Source organism: Mobula hypostoma, chromosome 1 (assembly GCF_963921235.1).
Source record: "Mobula hypostoma chromosome 1, sMobHyp1.1, whole genome shotgun sequence".
Taxonomy (NCBI): Eukaryota; Metazoa; Chordata; class Chondrichthyes; order Myliobatiformes; family Myliobatidae; genus Mobula; species Mobula hypostoma.
The window spans coordinates 32,457,680-32,474,711 of NC_086097.1; the positions used below are offsets into that span (position 1 = coordinate 32,457,680).

The 17,032-nt window shown below is 42.6% G+C and overlaps 1 protein-coding gene across 2 annotated transcripts in view; it reads right to left on the bottom strand.

The window, feature by feature from the left end:
* Positions 1-17,032, bottom strand: part of tmed8 (transmembrane p24 trafficking protein 8) — a 46,737-nt gene that overhangs the window by 16,580 nt on the left and 13,125 nt on the right. Inside the window, exons 2-3 of one of the 2 annotated variants that reach the window (XM_063045812.1) lie at positions 12,690-12,786; positions 224-332 (exon numbers count right to left, since the gene is read on the bottom strand). In XM_063045812.1, coding sequence (XP_062901882.1) covers positions 224-332; positions 12,690-12,786 — 206 coding nt within the window. Of the gene's footprint in view, positions 1-223; positions 335-12,689; positions 12,787-17,032 lie in introns of those variants that run through there. The other variant, XM_063045823.1, reaches the window with a different exon arrangement.

The window sequence follows — 17,032 nt, forward strand, 5'->3', positions numbered from 1 at the left end:
ATAAAAGTAATCTTTATCTTTTTTTATGCCATGCTGCCACAAAACAAATTTCATGAAATGTCGGTGAAATTGATTCCGATACGGATCTAAAATAATCTGAACTCAGCCGTGTGGCGTTGCCTGATGAGGGGTTGGAGAAAGGATCCCTGGCCACATTATGTGTCGTTGAGTTAAAAATAGTAGAGTGTTGAGGGAAACTGGTTCAGAAGCATAAACTACACACCTGCTGTGATCGTTCATCCACAGATGCTGTCGGCTGGTCCAGTCGACCTTCCACACCTTCTCCAGAACCAGTTTCTATATCCGCTGTCATCGGTTTTGCATTCTGGGGCCTCTCGAGGAAAAAGGAAATCCTCAATCAAAAATAAATGCCAACCTAGATGCTGCCCATCCCCGTGCTGAGCGGAAATACCCCCGGCAAGCAGTGTTGTAAATGAGGGCTGCCCTAAGTGCATGGCAGAGCCGTGCACAGCCGGAGTAGTAGTATCTGTGTTATCTGAAACGCTGGAGGTGAAGTGTAAGCAGGAGAGCTTAAAGTGGGGGTAAGCAACACAAACACTCAGTCCTACATGCCAACAAAGTTCATGAGAATATTCCCTGGAATGAAAGGGTTAAAATATGATGACCATTTAAGGGCTCTGGAAGGCGTTGCATAGATATTTTTTTCCTTAAACTGGTTCATCAGCACAGAACTGTTTCAGTACCGTTAGTAAATGAAGTGAAGCAAACTGGATTGATTACGCAGCAATGAGCTCTAACAATAGCGTGCACTCTATAGATTGACTGAAGGGCCTTTTCTTTATTTTGTATTAAAAGGTATTATTTTGTTTGCTATAGCTTAAAATATTTTGTCAATACAATTTCATTCTAAGTTTATGTTGATGTGAGCTAAATTATTGCTTCCTAGTGAACAATAAATTTGCATGGATGTGTCAGTATTCATACGGGTAATTGTCTTATTTTCCTTAGAAGAAACATTCAAACTTTTATGTTTTGTGTTTACTCGAATCATATTTACCCTAGGCCTGTTTACTTATTGGAAATGGCCATTTCACTGTTATTCCCCATGTATTGTAGAGTTACAGAATATTGCTGTTAGGTTGTATTCACAGTAATAGCTAACCTATCACGAGCCTATGGTGAGAGGATTACACTTAAAAGTGAAGTTTAATATGTTCTTGATTTTAAGGGTGTCAAAGGTTACAGGGAGAAGGCAGGAGAATGGGGTTGAGAGGGAAAATAAATCAGCCATGATTGAATGGCAGAGCTCGATGTTTTACGGCCCAATGTCAGCAGGGATCAGGCTGGTGACTAAACTACAACAGGGTCAGCTAAGGCGTCGCGACTTTAGGTATATAAGGAGAGGAGAATCTGCCTGATCTGGAATCATTATCATTGCTGTGTACATACATCTACTGATGCTTCTGGACACATCTTCAGTGATGTTCCTGGAATCATCGGGTGTTTTGGGCCTTTCAACATCATACAACCTCCTCCAGGTGACCCAGTCGGGGCTGATCAGACTCCAGCTTGTGTCCAGATGGCGAGCTACTTATGACTCCATTTGGACAATATGTGACAAATAAAACTAATCTCTCTTGGAGAAGGACTGTGGCATTTTATGAATAAAACATGCAAGAGTCGTTTGATGTGTTTAACAAAAACCACAGCTATTTACTTCCATTACGAACAAACCAAAAGTAGTCAGACACCTTCTCTTAAAGTAAACACAACAACTCAATGGTGGTGTTTGTGAATTATATGGAACAGTTTCTATTATGAATATGTGTCATCTATCACTCATTACATTACCCTACACAGCACCCACCCCCAGAATTCACCAAAACCGGTATTGAGAGTCTGTCCGGAGTTCAAATGAGTCACCCTGCTCTGGTCTTATGTGCTTTGGCTGGAGTAACAGCAGGTGCCTCTGGGCTGTCCATGGGTGTGTAGACATGCACATGATCATGTCATGATGCAAGGGGTAATGGCAGTGGAACCTTCCAGATCTTGGTGGGCCAGTTTAAAGCAATCTACAGAAATACATTCAGTTTTACCCTTCCTATCTACAATAAAAGTCTTTTCACCCTGTTCCAAAACTCGGAACGGGCCATCATAAGGGGGTATTTATGTGCATTATGGCGGACAAAAACGAACAAGGTAGAATGTGGGTCAACTAGAACCCCCCAACAGTGCTGTACACCATGACAGGAGGTAGGAATTGGTGTAAAAGAATTGAGTTTGCTGAGGACAGCACCCCACTGAGATGCTGACCAAGCCGTTGTGGTGTCAGGAATAAAATCACCCAGCACCCAGACACCAGCTCAGCTGCCGTCTTCTTTTGGAGTCGTCCTGACCCCTAGCAGGATCCACGGGAGACGACGGTGCCAACACTTGTCCATCAGGGAGGTCCTCAGAGCAGCCTTTAAGGTGAAACCGCTCCCCTAGGCATTGGACTGCAAGCCATATGCTGTGGTGTGATGAAATTTAACACCGAGGTTCTGGGCCATTGCGGCCCACAGGTCCGACATGAATTAGGGACCACAGTCAGAAGAAATATAAGACCCAAACCACATCTGCAGCCAATGCGACGCTAGAGGGACAACCTCTGGCCACCTGGTGATACAGTCCACTGTAGGGGGAGTGGGGGGCGGCAGAGGACCAACCAGGTTCACGTTGACGTGGTCAAACCGTCACTCAGGGACCTCAAAAGGAGCTGATGGTGCCCAAGCGTGACAGTTAATTTTTGCCCACTGACACACAACACAGGATGCACTCCAGTCTCACAAATCCTTCCTAAGGCTGTGCCACACAAACTTTAAAGCAACCAGCTTCTGTGAAGACTTCCCGTCGGGATGTGAAAGTCCATGAATTGAGTTAAAAACAGTACTGTATGCCTCTGGTTTGCCGGCACTATGGGGAAAGGGCGACCGGTTGAGACATCGTACAGGAGAGAAACTCTTGTGCCTCCAAACTTGACGTCAGCCAACTGCAGAGCTATGACTGCTGTCCTGTGAGCCTAGACCTTTGGGTTGACCAGCAGTCAACCCCGATGTGTACGGCACTGACAGCAGGCTGTGAGAGGCAATCAGCCACAGTATTATTTTTCCCTTCAATGTGCTGAATGTCAGTCATGAACTCCAAAATGTAGGCCTAAGGTGCTGCTGCCATGCAGACCAAGGGTATGCAGGTGTGCTTTACCTGCATACAATGCCAAGCATTTCCATGTTAGCAAACTCAGCCTTCATGCTGGCCAGATTTTCTGAGTCCAGTCTACGTTTAGGGTCATGGACCAGAGACAATTGTGGAAATGTGGTGCTTGAATGCATGCTTTGTGACTGTAGTGGAAAATGTAGGTTTGGTGAGGTTTGGGAATTCACCCAGCAGGTGAGTGAATTCACATATGGTGGCACATGTGCTAGACAAGAGCCGTCCTGGGGAACTTACTGGGGCTACAGGGTAACGATCTAGAGTCCTTTGCATTCACCAGCAGGCAGTTTTTACGATCTACTAACAGTCCTTTGATGCACAGGAAATCTGCACTGAGCAGAGGTCTAGGAACTTTAGCCAAGAAAAAGTCTCATGTGTAGCATTGTCCACTAAAGCAGAGCATCATGTGTCATGTCCCCCACCTCCAGATCCTGCTGCCGTTGGCTGCCTCTGGTGAGGACCTGATGCTCCCTGCTTTCTAATCAATAGGTGATGCTGGTAGCACACTCACTTGAGCGTCTGTGTCTCACAGGAAGTATCACCCAGAAAGGGTGCCTATAATGAACTCTAGATGATCCCAGGAGCTGGAAACCACAGTGATCACAGAGCTCCAACGTCCCGATGCACTGGCACTGTCGAAGCTGCATGGCAGTCGGCATTTCTTGGCATTTCATATTGAAGCGTGCATGGTAAAAAAACATTGACCCAGCATAGTCTGCTTCAGAAACAGGGACACGAGTCTACTGAATGCTCTGCTGACAGGACTTATTGAGACAGGGAAAAGAGGTGGAACGATGCACCTCCGCCTGGAAAAGAGGTGGAACGATGCACCTCGGCCATTTTAGCAAGCTCCCTATAGTCCTTCACAGGTGTATTAGCAAGGGCTGTGCAAACTTGATCAGACATATGCTGCAAAAAGAGTTCTTTAAAAATAAAATAAGGATGGTGATTGCTTAGGAGTGATAGCATGTGGTCCATTAGTTCTTAAGGACTAGCGTCAGCCAGGCTGGGCAAGAAGAACAACTGTTAGGTGTACTCAGACTCTGACAGTCCAAAAGTCTATAATAGCTGAGTTTTCAGAGTGATATATTTATCACATACAGGCAGGTCCTCTAGTAAACTCACCACGCTGGCTGCAGTGGAACTACTTAGTGATGCTACGACATAGTCAAACGTGGCACTGTCCATGCATGAACTGAGCTTCTGCCTGTACAAACCATGCCGTAGTCAAGTGTGCTGCTCCCAAAACTCCAGCAGCTTCAAAGCGACTCCATTGGTCTGAGAGTGTTAGAGTCACCAATGTTGGATTTTGTGAATAAAACACGAGTTTTTTTTATGTGCTTAACAAAAGCCACAGCCTTTACTTCCATTAAGAACAATCAAAAGTATGATTGAATTCATATTGCAATTTGAAAGGGAGAAGCACAAGCCACATGTATCAGTGTCACAATGGAATAAAGGGAATTCAAGAGGCATGAGAGAGGAGCTTGCCTAGGTCAACTGGAGGGGGATACTAATGTGGATGATCACAGGGCAGAGGTGGCTGATGTTTCTGGGAATAGTTCACAAGGTGCAGGATAGATATGCCCCACAGAAGTTGTTCTCAAATGGCAGTGCAAGGCAACCATGGCTGACAAGGGAAGTTAAGGATTGCATAAAAGCCAAGGAAAAGGCATATAATGTAGCAAAAGTGAGTGGGAAGCTGGATGATTAGGAAGTTTTTAAAATCCAACAAAAGGCAACTAAAAAAGCTACAAGAAGGGAAAAGATGAAATATGAGGGCAAACTAGCCAATAATATAAAGCCAGATACTAAGAGTTTTTTCAGTTATATAAAGAGTAAAAGGGAGGTGAGAGTTAATATTGGACCACTGGAAAATGATGATGGTGAGGTAGTAATGAGGAACAAAGAAATGGCAGATGAACTTAAGTACTTTCCATCAGTCTTCACTCTGGAAAACACTAGTAGTGTGCCTGAAGTCTGTGCGTGTCAGGGAGCAGAAGTGAAATTAAAAAGTGCTAGGCAAACTCAAAGGTCTTAAGGTGGATAAGTCACCTGGACCATATGGACTATATCCCAGCATTCTGAAAGAGGTTGCTGAAGAGAAACCAATTCCATTGGCTATAAACTTTCAAGAATCACTTTTTTCAGGCATGGCTCCGGAGGACTGGAAAATTGCAAATGTCACTCCACTCTTTAAGAAGGGAGGAAGGCAAAAGGAAATTACAGGCCAGTTACCCTAACCTCAGTGGTTGGGAAAGTGTTGGAGTCCATTATTAAGAATGAGGTTTCGGGGTACTTGGAGACGAATGATAAAATAAGTCAGAATGGTTTCTGTAAAGGGAAATCTTGACTGACAAATCTATTAAGAGTTCTTCGAGGAAGTAACAAGCAGGGTAGACAAAGGAGAGGCAGTAGATGTAATTTACTTGGATTTTCAGAAGGCATTTGGAAAGGTGTATTACGTAGCTGTTTAACAAGATAAAATCCCATGGCATTACGGAAAAGATACTGGCATGAATAGAGGAATGGCTGACAGGCAGGAGGCAGCAAGTAGGAATAAAGCGAGGCCTTTTCTGGTTGGCTGCCGGTGACTAGTGGTGTTCCTCAGGGGTCAGTACAATATTAGGACCGTACTTTTCACATTGTTTGTCAATGATTTAGATAGTGGAATTAATGGCTTTGTGGCAAAGATTGCTGATGATATGAAAATAGGTGGAGGGGTCAGTAGTAATGCAATTGCAGAAGGACTTAGACAAATTGGAAGGATGGGTGAAAAAGTGGCAAATGGAATACAGTGTTGGGAAATATATGATAATGCATTTTGGTAAAAGGAACAATAGTGGAGACTATTATCTAAATGGGGAGAAAATTCAAGCATCAGAGGTGCAAAGGGACTTAGGAGTCCTTGTGCAAGACTCCCAGAAAGTTAATTTACAGGTTGAGTCTGTGGTAAAGACGGCAAATGCAACGTTGGCATTCATTTCAAGGGGAATAAAATATAAATATAGGAGATAATGCTGAGGCTTGATAAGACACAAATCAGGCCACACTTGGAGTATTGTCATCAGTTTTGGGCCTCATATCTTAGAAAGGATGTGTTGTCATTGGAGAGAGTCCAGAGGAGGTTCACGAGGATAATTCCGGGAATGAAGGGGTTAACATATGAGGAGTGTTTGGCAGCTTTGGGCTTGTACTCACTGGAATTTAGAAGAATGCAGGGTGATCTTATTGAAACCTACCAAATGTTGAAAGGACTAGTCCTAGATAAGGTGGATGTGGAGAGGATGTTTCCTATGGTGGGGGTGTCCAGAACTAAAGGGACAACCCTTTAGAACAGAGGTAAGGAGGAATTTTTTTTAAGCCAGAGAGTAGTGAATCTGTGAAATGCTCCGCTACAGACAACTGTGGAGGCCAAGACCGTGGGTATATTTAAAGCAAAAATTGTTTTCTGATTGGTCAGGGCATCAAAGGTTATAGTGAGAAGGCATGTGTATGGGGTTGACTGTGATCCAGGATCAGCCATGATGGAATGGTGGAGCAGACTTGATGGGCTGAATGGCCTAATTTTTCTCCTACATCTTATAGTCTTAAAAGCAGTTGCCTTTCACTGACATCATTATGTCAGATACTATCTGAGATGGTGCTTGGTGTCGGAGGCTCGAAGTTTTTGGATAGACTCAGAGTCGGACTGTGGTCGGGTGCTTTCAGGATGCTGCAATGGCAAGTTTGCAGTGCTGGAAGTTCATGGCAACGAGAGTTTCTTCCTTCTACCGTCTGTGTGAGATGTTGGGGCTATCGGGACTTTGAGACTTTTTTTTTTACCGTGCCCATGATCTGCTCTTATCAAATTACGGTATTGCTTTGCACTGTTGTAACTATATGTTATAATTATGTGGTTTTGGTCAGTTTTAGTCTTGGTCGTCTTGTGTTTCTGTGATATCATACCGGAGAAACATTGTATCATTTTTTAATGCATGCATTTCTAAATGACAATAAACGAGGACTGAGTGTCCTCATAATCTAATCTTAAAGTGAATACACAACAACTTCTGTGAATTATGTAGAACAGTTTCCATTATGAACAATATGTCATCTTTTACCCAATACATTACCCTATAGTACAAGGTAAAACAGTAAGAATGCAGAACAGTGTTACAGTTACAGAGAAAGTGCAGTGCAGGCAGACAATAAGGTACAGAAGTGGTCCATTCAAAAGTCTGATAATATATGTATGATACATAGTCTGGTGCATGCTGGAGATGTGGATCAATGCATGGTGTGATGCATATTGGAACATCTGACCAATGTAGGACATATACTATGAGTGGTAGGGCATTAGTGAGTGCCATGGAACAGAGGGAGGTAGGAATACAAGTGCATTGTGTGTTGAAAGTGACATCACAGGTAGACGGGGTAGTGAAAAAGACATTTGGTTCTTTATCAGTCAGACATTATGGGAGCTGGGATATTATAGACCATCAAACACTACAGCACAACACAGGCCGTTTCAACCTTTTAACTCACTCTAAAATCAATGTAATCCTTCCTTCCTATGTAGCCCTTTGTTGAGAGGGGGTCGAGAGGGAGAAGCTAAAGTCAGATATATCAGTATTACAGTGGAATAAAGGAAGGCATGAGACAGGAGCTGGCCAAAGTTGACTGGAAGAGGACACTAGCAGGGATGATGGCAGGGAAGCAATGGCTGGAGTTTCTGGGAGGAAAACTCAGAAGGTGCAGATAGATACATCCTAAAGAAGAGGAAGTATTCCAAAGGGAAGATGACACAACCATGGTTGACAAGAGAAGTCAAAACCAACACAAAAGCTAAAGAGAGGGCATATAATAGAGCAAAAATTAGTGGGAAGCTAGAGGATTGGGAAAACCAGTAAAAACCAACAGAAGGCAACCAAAAACTCGATGGGGCAGAGAGAAGAGATTACATATGAAGGCAAGCTAACAAGTAATATTAAAAAGGATTCCAAAAGTTTTTTCAAGTATATAAAGAGTAAAAGAGAGATGAGAGTAGACAACGGACCTCTGGAAAATTACACTGGAGAGATAGTAACAGGGGACACAAAAACAGCTGATAACTGACTAAGTATTTTGAATCCGTCTTCACAATGGAAAACACATATTATGCCGGAGGTTTGAGAGTGTCAAGAGCTAGAAGTGGGTGCAGTTGCTATTACTTGGGAGATGGTGCTTGGAAAACTGGAAGGTCTGAAGGAAGATAAGTCACCTGGACTTGATGGACTGCACCCCCGGGGTTCTAAAAAAGGTAAGATCTTTCAAGAATCAACAGATTTTGACAGTTCCTAAGGACTGGGAAATTGCAAATATCACTCCACTCTTCAAGAAGGAAGGGATACAGAAGAAAGGAAATTATAAGCCAGTTAGTCTGATCTCAGTGGTTGGGAAGATGCTGGAGTCAATTGTTAAGGGTGTGGTTTGGGGTACTTGGAGGCACATGATAAAATAGGCTGTAGTCAGCATGGAATCTTGCCTAACAAATCTGTTGGAATTCTTTGAAGAATTAACAAGCAGGATAGACAAAGGAGAATTGGTGGATGTTGTGTACTTGGATCTTCAGAAGACCTTTTGATAAGGTGCCACACACGAAGCTCCTAATCAAGATAAGAGTCCATGGTATTTTTGGAAAGATACTAGCATGGACAGAGCATTAGCTGATTGGTAGGAGGCAAAGAGTAAGAATTAAGGTATCCTTTTCGGATTGCATGCCAGTGATTAGTGGCGTTCCACAGGGATTTGTGTTGGAGCCACTTCTTTTTGTGCTGTCAACGATTCGGATGATGAAATTGATGGCTTTGTTGCCAAGTTTGCAGGTGATACAAGATGGATGGAGGGGCAGTTAGCGTTGAGGAAGCACAGAGGCTGCAGAATGACTTAAACAGATCAGGAGAATGGGCAAAGAAGTAGCAGATGGAATACAGTTGGAAAATGTATGGTCATGCACTTTGGTAGAAGGAATAAAAGCAAAGACTATTTTCTAAACGGGGAGAAAATTCAAAAATCAGAGATGCAAAGGGATTTGGGAATTCTAGTACAGAATTCCGTAAAGGTTAACTTGGAAGGCAAATGCAATGTTAGCATTCACTTCAAGAGGACTAGAATATAAAAGCAAGGACGTAATGCTGAGGCACTATAACGCACTGGTGAGGCCTCACTTGGAGAATTGTGAGCAGTTTTAGGCCCCTTATTTAAGAAAGGATGTGCTGACATTGGAGAGGGTTTAGAAGAGGTTCACAAGAATGAAAGGATTATCATAAGAGCAGCGATTGAAGGTTCTAGGCCTGTACTCACTGAAATTTGGGAGAATGAGGGGGGGATTTCATTGAAACCTATCGAAAGTTGAAAGGCCCAGATAAAGTGGATATGAACAGGATGTTTCCTTTGGTGGGAGAGTCTACAACCAGAGGGAACAGCCTCAAAATAGAGGGACATCCATTTAGAACAGAAATGAGGAGGAATTTCTTTAGCCAGAGGGTGGTGAATCTATGGAATTCGCTGCCACAGGCGGCTGTGAAGGCCAGGTCACTGGGTGTATTTTAGGCGGAGGCTGATAGGTCCTTGATAACCCATCAAGAAAGCAGAAGGCAGGAGACTGGAGTTAAGAGAGAAGTAGATCAACTATAATGAAATTACAGAGCAGACTCGATGGGCAAATGGTCTAATTCTGCTCCTATGTCTTCTGGTCTTATTTTGCTATCATCCAGGTGTCTATCTAAGATTCACTTAAATACCCCTAATGTATCTGCTCCAGTACCAACCCAGGCAGGGTGTTCCATACACACTCTACTCTCTGTGTATAAAACTTTCCTCGACATAGCCCCTATACTTTAAATTATGCCCCTTGGTATTCGCCATTTCCAACCTGGAAAAAGGCTCTGGTGTCCACTCAATCTCTGCCTCTTACCTGAACTGCTGCTGAGCCAGTGGATCTGGACTCTAGCAACCGAAATCAGAAGCAGCCAAGGGACTGAAAAGCTCCTAATTTTGGGAGTAAACATACTTTATAAATGAGTCCGGCTGCACAAACTCCAGTAATTGCATTATCACAATTGCCCCTCCCACAGTAATCACTCCCCGAGCGACCAATGCTTCTGGGAACACTGCGGTAATTAGAGTAAACTTCAGGTTACAATCACAACTGGCTCAGTCCCACAAAATCACACAGAATTAAATCACAGCTGCTGCCACTAACCCCTTCTGCCTGCATGGCATCTCTCGCCTACGATTAGCCCCAAGACAGCAGAATTCCTCAATCGCAGCTGGGACTTCACTGGTCAGAAACAAGGCCAACTCCCCAACCAACTCCCAGCTCACACCTGAAAGATGCAGTTGTTACTAAGATTCTATTCACGTTACCAGAGACTGGTACAAATTTCAACACACACTAAGTGCTGGAGGAACTCATGGAATTTTCTGGCCAGCACCTTGGTTAGCGTTACACTTTACAGCGCAGTGAAACTGGATCAATTCTGTCTCTGTCTGCAAGGTGCTTGTATGTTCTCCCCGTGACCACGTGGGTTTCCTCTGGGTGCTGAAGTTTCCTCCCACATTCCAAAAGGTGTACGGATAAGTAGGTCAATTGCTGACATGGTGTAATTGGGCGGTACGGCTCACTGGGCTAGCAGGACCTGTTACTGTGGTGTATCTCTAAAGAAAAAATAACTCAACAGGTCAGGCAGCATCTACGGAAAGGAATACACAGTCAGCTTTCTGGGCCGAGACCCCATTAGGACTGGAGGGGGTTAGAGGGAGAAGTACTGTACAAGCTGGCAGGTGATAGATGAGACCATGTGAGGAGGGTGCCGGGGGGGCGGGTGGGGGGGAGGTGGAGTGAAGTGAGAAGCTGGGAGCTGATAAATGGAAAAGGTAAAAGGCTGAAGAAGGAATCTAAACAGAGAGGACAGTGGACCATGGAAGGAAGTGAAGGAGGAAGGGAACCAGAGGGAGTTGACGGGCAGGTGAGGAGAAGGGGTGAGATGGGAACCAAAATGGGGAATGGAAAAAGAGAGAAGGGGGAAAGGGAAGAAATTGCTAGAAATTAGAGAAATTGATGTTCATACCATCAGATTGGAGGCTACCCAAGCGGAATGTGGGTGTGGCCTCATCATGGCTGCATAGTAGGCCATGAACCAACATGTCAGAATGGGAGATCAAGTTAAAACCCCAATGAAGAGGATCGCAAGAGGCTGCAGAGGATTATAGACTCAACCAGCTGCATGATGGGCACGACCTTTCTCACCATTCACGACAGCTTCAAGAGGTAAGGACCACCATCACCTGGGACGTGCCCTCTTCTCATTACTACCATCGGAGAGGAGGTACAGGAGCCTGAAGACAATGATTCAGAAACAGCTTCATCGTTCCACCGCCACGATTTCTGAATGGACCATGAACTCGTGAACACTACCTCATTATTCATTTATCTTTGCACTGTTTAGTTTTGTAATTTATAGATTTTTAAGTCTTGCATTGTACTGTTGCTACAAAACAAAAAACTCAGGTCATACTATGCTGCTGCAAAATAAAAAGAGTGCTCATGGGGGGAACTCATTTTATTTTGTGGCAACACAATAGCAGAGACCATAAAACCATAAGACATAGGAGCAGAATTAAGCCATTCAGCCCAGCGAGTCTGATCAACCATTCCATCATGGCTGATTTATTATCCCTCTCAACCCCATTCTCCTGCCTCCTCCCCATGACCTTTGCGCTCTGTATAATAAAGAACCTATCAAACTTCGCTTTAAACACTCGTAGTCTGACCAATGCCTGATAGAGCCTCAGCATTACATCCTTGCTTTTATGTTCTAGTCCTCTTGAAATGAATATTAATACTGTATATGGCTTCCTTACCACCAACTCAACCTGCAAGTTAACCTTTAGGGAATCCCGCACGAGGACTACCAAATCCCTTTGCGCCTCCAATCTTTGAATGTTCTTCCCTTTTAGAAAATAGTCTACATCTTTATTCCTTCTACCAAAATGCATGGCCATACACTTCCATCTGCCACTTCTCTGCCTATTCTCTGTAACTGTAATATTTATTCTGCATTCCATTAATGCTTTTCCCTCTGTATTATCTCAATGCAATTATGTATGGAATGGTCTGTATGTTTGGCATGCAAAATGAAGTTTTTCCCACTGTATCTGGGTCATGTGACAATTATCAGTTACGAAGATTGATAAAAACAATTAATGAATGTGGAAAAAGAGGAAACTAGTTCTACTGTTCACTGGATCATATTTATGTACATTGGACTTTTAATATTGCAGGTCTTGCACAAATGTGTGCTGTCTATAAGTTGGATATTCATAACCCAGAAATGGCCTGTTTGCCAATAGGGTGAGAAGAACGGGAGTGGGAAGAGATTCTATGGAAAACCACCATGGAATAGCACGGTCCTTGCATGACCATCTACACCAGAAACACCAGGTTCTTTCCTTACCTGCTGCCTCCTTCTGTCTGGCACTTGTCACCTCCACCCGACACTTGTAGGCTGGACATTTGTGAGGTCACGCCAACCTGTTCATCCTCCTCAGTTTCTGCATTGGAAAAAAAATTGCAAATTACCCTCCAAACGATCACGCAAACACTTTAAATATTAACAGAATTACACTCCCCTCTCCCGTTGCCTCTGCAGTATCCACATAGGAGAAAACAGTACAAGCTCATCAGAAGTTAAGAGGGATCTAGTGCAGGTTGGCCAGATTAACAGGTCAACAAGTGAAACAGCATAGGAGCAACTGGAAATTCTCCAAAAAGATAAAAGACAAGAACTTCCACAGAAGTTCTCAAGACATCCCACAGCCTCTGCAGTTAAAGAGGTACTCCTTAATGCTTGTGAATGATACAAAGGTAGGTGGAGGGGCAGAAAGTGTCAAGGAAGCAGGGAATCTGCAGAAGGACTTAAAACAAAAGGACAGGATTCCCTAAAGGTTAACTTACAGCTTGAGCCAGTGGTAAGGAAGGCAAATGCAATGTTAGCATCCATTTTGAAAGGACTAGAATACAAAAGCAAAGATGGAATGCTGAAGCTTTACAAGACATTGGTCAGACTACAATTGAAATATTGTGAACAGTTCTGGGCCCCTTATCTAAGAATGGATTGCTGGCAATTGAGAGGATCCAGAGAAGGTTAACAAGAATGATCATAGGAATAAAAAGGTTAGCATATGAGAAGTGTTTGATGGCTCTGGGTCTGTACTTGCTGGAGTTGCAGAGGAGGATGCACTCACATCTACTGTGATGAAGTGCTTTGAGAGGTTGGTCATGGCCTGAATTAACTTCTGCCTGAGCAAGGACCTGGAATAGTTGCAATTTGCCCACTGCCATAACAGGTCTACATCAGATGCAATCTCAATGGCTCTCTTCTCGGTCCTGGATCATCTGTACAACAGCGATACACACATCAGGCTGCTGTTTATAGATCACAACAGCAACACCCCCTTGGTATTAATTACCAAGCTTCAAATCCTAGGCCTCTGTACCTTCTTGCACAACTGAATTCTTGAAAGAGTGGACGTGGAGAGAATGTTTCCTATAGTGGAGGAGTCAGGATGAGAGGGCACAGACTCAGAATAGAGGGATTTTTCTTTAAAACAGAGTTAAGGAGGAACTTCTTTAATGAGAGGGTGGTAAATCGGTGGGATTTATTACCATGGACAGCTGTAGAGATCAAGTCATTTGGCTCCTTTAAAGCAGAGATTCTTGATTAGTATGCTGGTCAGAAGGAGAAGGCAGGAAAAAGGGGTTGAGAGGGATAATAAATCAGCCATAATGGAATGGTGAGAGCAGACATAATGGGACAAATGGCCTAATTCTGCTCCTTTGTCTTATGGACATGCTGCTTTTCATTACTACCATCGGGGGGTACAGATCTCCAAAGACACACACTCAACGTTTTAGAAACTGCATCAGATTTCTGAACTGCCTGTAAACCCATGAACACTACTTTGCTCTTTCTCTTTTGCAGTATTTAATTTTGTAACTTACAGTAATTTTTATGACTTGCACAGCACTACTGCATCTAAAAAAAATTTCACTTACAAATTTACACTTGTACATAAATTTCCCTTAACACACTTACGCCCTCCTTATTGCAAAATTCTTGGTAATTAGGCACCTTCCTGGTGAATCTCTGAATCAAGTTTATTATCACTGACATATGTTATTTTCCATCTGATTATGGTGCAAAGTCAAACATTAATATAAATTCTAAATAAACAGTGCAAACAAAAAAGAATAACAAGGTGGCATGCATGGTTCATGGACCACTTGGATGGCAGAGGGAAGAAGCAGTTGTTGTATTGTTAAATGTGAGTTTTCAGTTTCCATACCTCCCTCTCGATGGCAGCATTAGGAAATAGATATACATATTACTTGGCTCCTCCATTGCCACTGGGTGCTGGAACTCCACCTCCCCCCCCCATCTGCCCCCACCACTGCTACACTGTGGAAGTGAAAAAGAAAAGTAATACAAGACACAAGATACTCTGCAGATGCTGGAAATAACAAGCAACACCCACAAACACTGGAGGAACTCAGATAGTCAGGCAGCATCAACGGAGAGGAATAAACAGTCGATGTTTCAGGACTGGAAAGGAAGGGGACAGAAGCCAGAATAAGAAAGTAGGGAGAAGGTAAGAATAAGAATATTGGACTATTGCTGATCTGAAGCAAAAACAGAAAATGCTGGAAATATTCCGCAGGCCGATCAATATCTGTGGAGAAAAATTCAGACTTAACAGAAATTCAAATCAGCAGTCCATGCAGAGTACAGATGCATCAAGTGGATCATGACGACCTAGGCAGACAATAAATGCTCGCCTCTCACCTGCCTCATACCCTGTGAAGGAATCAAAGGATTCTCTTGATCAGTTCACCTGCTGGGTAACGACCCAGATTAAAGTGTGTCCGCTCCAGAAACAATTCTACTTCTTTCACAGTTTCAGAACAAACTACATGTCGCTCTGGATGAGGAATGTACGTAGAGTGCTGTTCAGCGACATGGATCGGGAGAAGGAGATGTGTGTAGCCATAGCCAACAACAAAGTTAAAATAATCAACAAAGGAGACAGAAGGGACATGATGGGAAAGCTTTTTCTTATACAAAGGTTTTACAATCTAGGAACACACAAATAAGAAATTAGCTTTATTTGTCACATCCACATCGAAACATATACTGAAATGCATCTTTTGCTGCAAATCAAGTAAGTGAGGATTATGCTGAGCAGCCTGCAAGTGTTACCCATAACTCACTAACCCTAACCGTACATCTTTGGAATGTGGGAGGAAACCGGAGCACCCGGAGGAAACCCATCGCTCACAGGGAGAACATACAAACTCCTTACAGACAGCGGCTGGAATCAAACCCCGAACCTACAGCTGGTGCTGTAAAGCGTTGCACTAACTGCTAAGCCACCATGCCATCCAAATAGATCTGACTGAAGGGGCAGAAGAGGAATATTAGGATAAGAGGGCAAGTGTTATTGGAAGAGTGTGGACAAACTTGGGTTGTCTTCTCTGCAGTAGTGGAGGCTGGGGGGAGACCTGGTAGAAGCTTGTAAGATTATGTGAGGCATAAGTATAAGTCAATATCTTTTCCACAGGGTCAAAATGTTAAGCAGCATCTGTGGAGAGAAAAACAGAACTTACATAGAACAGTACAGTTCAATCCTGTTTTATTGATTGAGATTACACAGTACTGTGCAAAAGCCTTAGATACTGTATATATATTTGTTTTTTTTGTTTTTTTAAAAATCTTTTTATTAAATAAGTATACAAAAAGGTAAGCCATATAGAACTAATACACTGTTAGAACTAATACACTGTTAGAATATAATAAAATTACAGAAGATATTAATACAAAAAAAATACTACAAACAATATAATTTAAACATAACATACCAAGGTAACATAATAGTATACTAATTTTATATATATATATCAATAGAGAAAAGGAAAAAAAAAACCCCAAAAAAACCCACTGTGCAACTAACTAACAGCAAAGCAAAGCAATGGGCTAACTTGAAACCAGAGTTAAACTTAAAATCACGTCCTCAATCCCGACCTCCATTAAAAACAGAAAAAAAAACAAGAAGGGTATATATTACATTAAATGAGAATATTGAATAAAAGATCTCCAAGTCTGTTCAAATTTAAATGAGGAGTCATAAAGATTGCTTCTAATTTTCTCCAGATTCAAGCATAATATCGTCTGAGAAAACCAAAAAAAGGTAGTTGGAGCATTAAGCTCTTTCCAATGTTGTAAGATACATCTTTTCGCCATTAAAGTAAGAAATGCAATCATTTTACGAGCTGAAGGGGAGAGATTACTGGAAATTTTAGGTAGTCCAAAGATAGCAGTAATAGGGTGAGGAGAGATATCTATATTCAATACCTTAGAGATAATATTAAAAATGTCTCTCCAAAAAGTTTCCGAAGTAGGGCAAGACCAAAACACATGAGTTAAAGAGGCTATCTGCCCCGGACATCTATCACAAAAAGGATTAATATGAGAATAAAAGCGCGCTAACTTATCTTTGGACATATGTGCTCTATGAACAACTTTAAATTGAATTAGGGAATGTTTAGCACAGATAGAGGAAGTATTGACTAATTGTAAAATCTGCCCCCAGTCATCCACGGAAATGGTAAACCCCAATTCCTGTTCCCAATCTACCCTAATCTTATCAAATGGAGCTTTCCTAAGTTTCATAATAATAATATTATAAATCATAGCCGATGCACCTTTCTGACATGGATTAAGGTTGATTATAGTATCTAAAA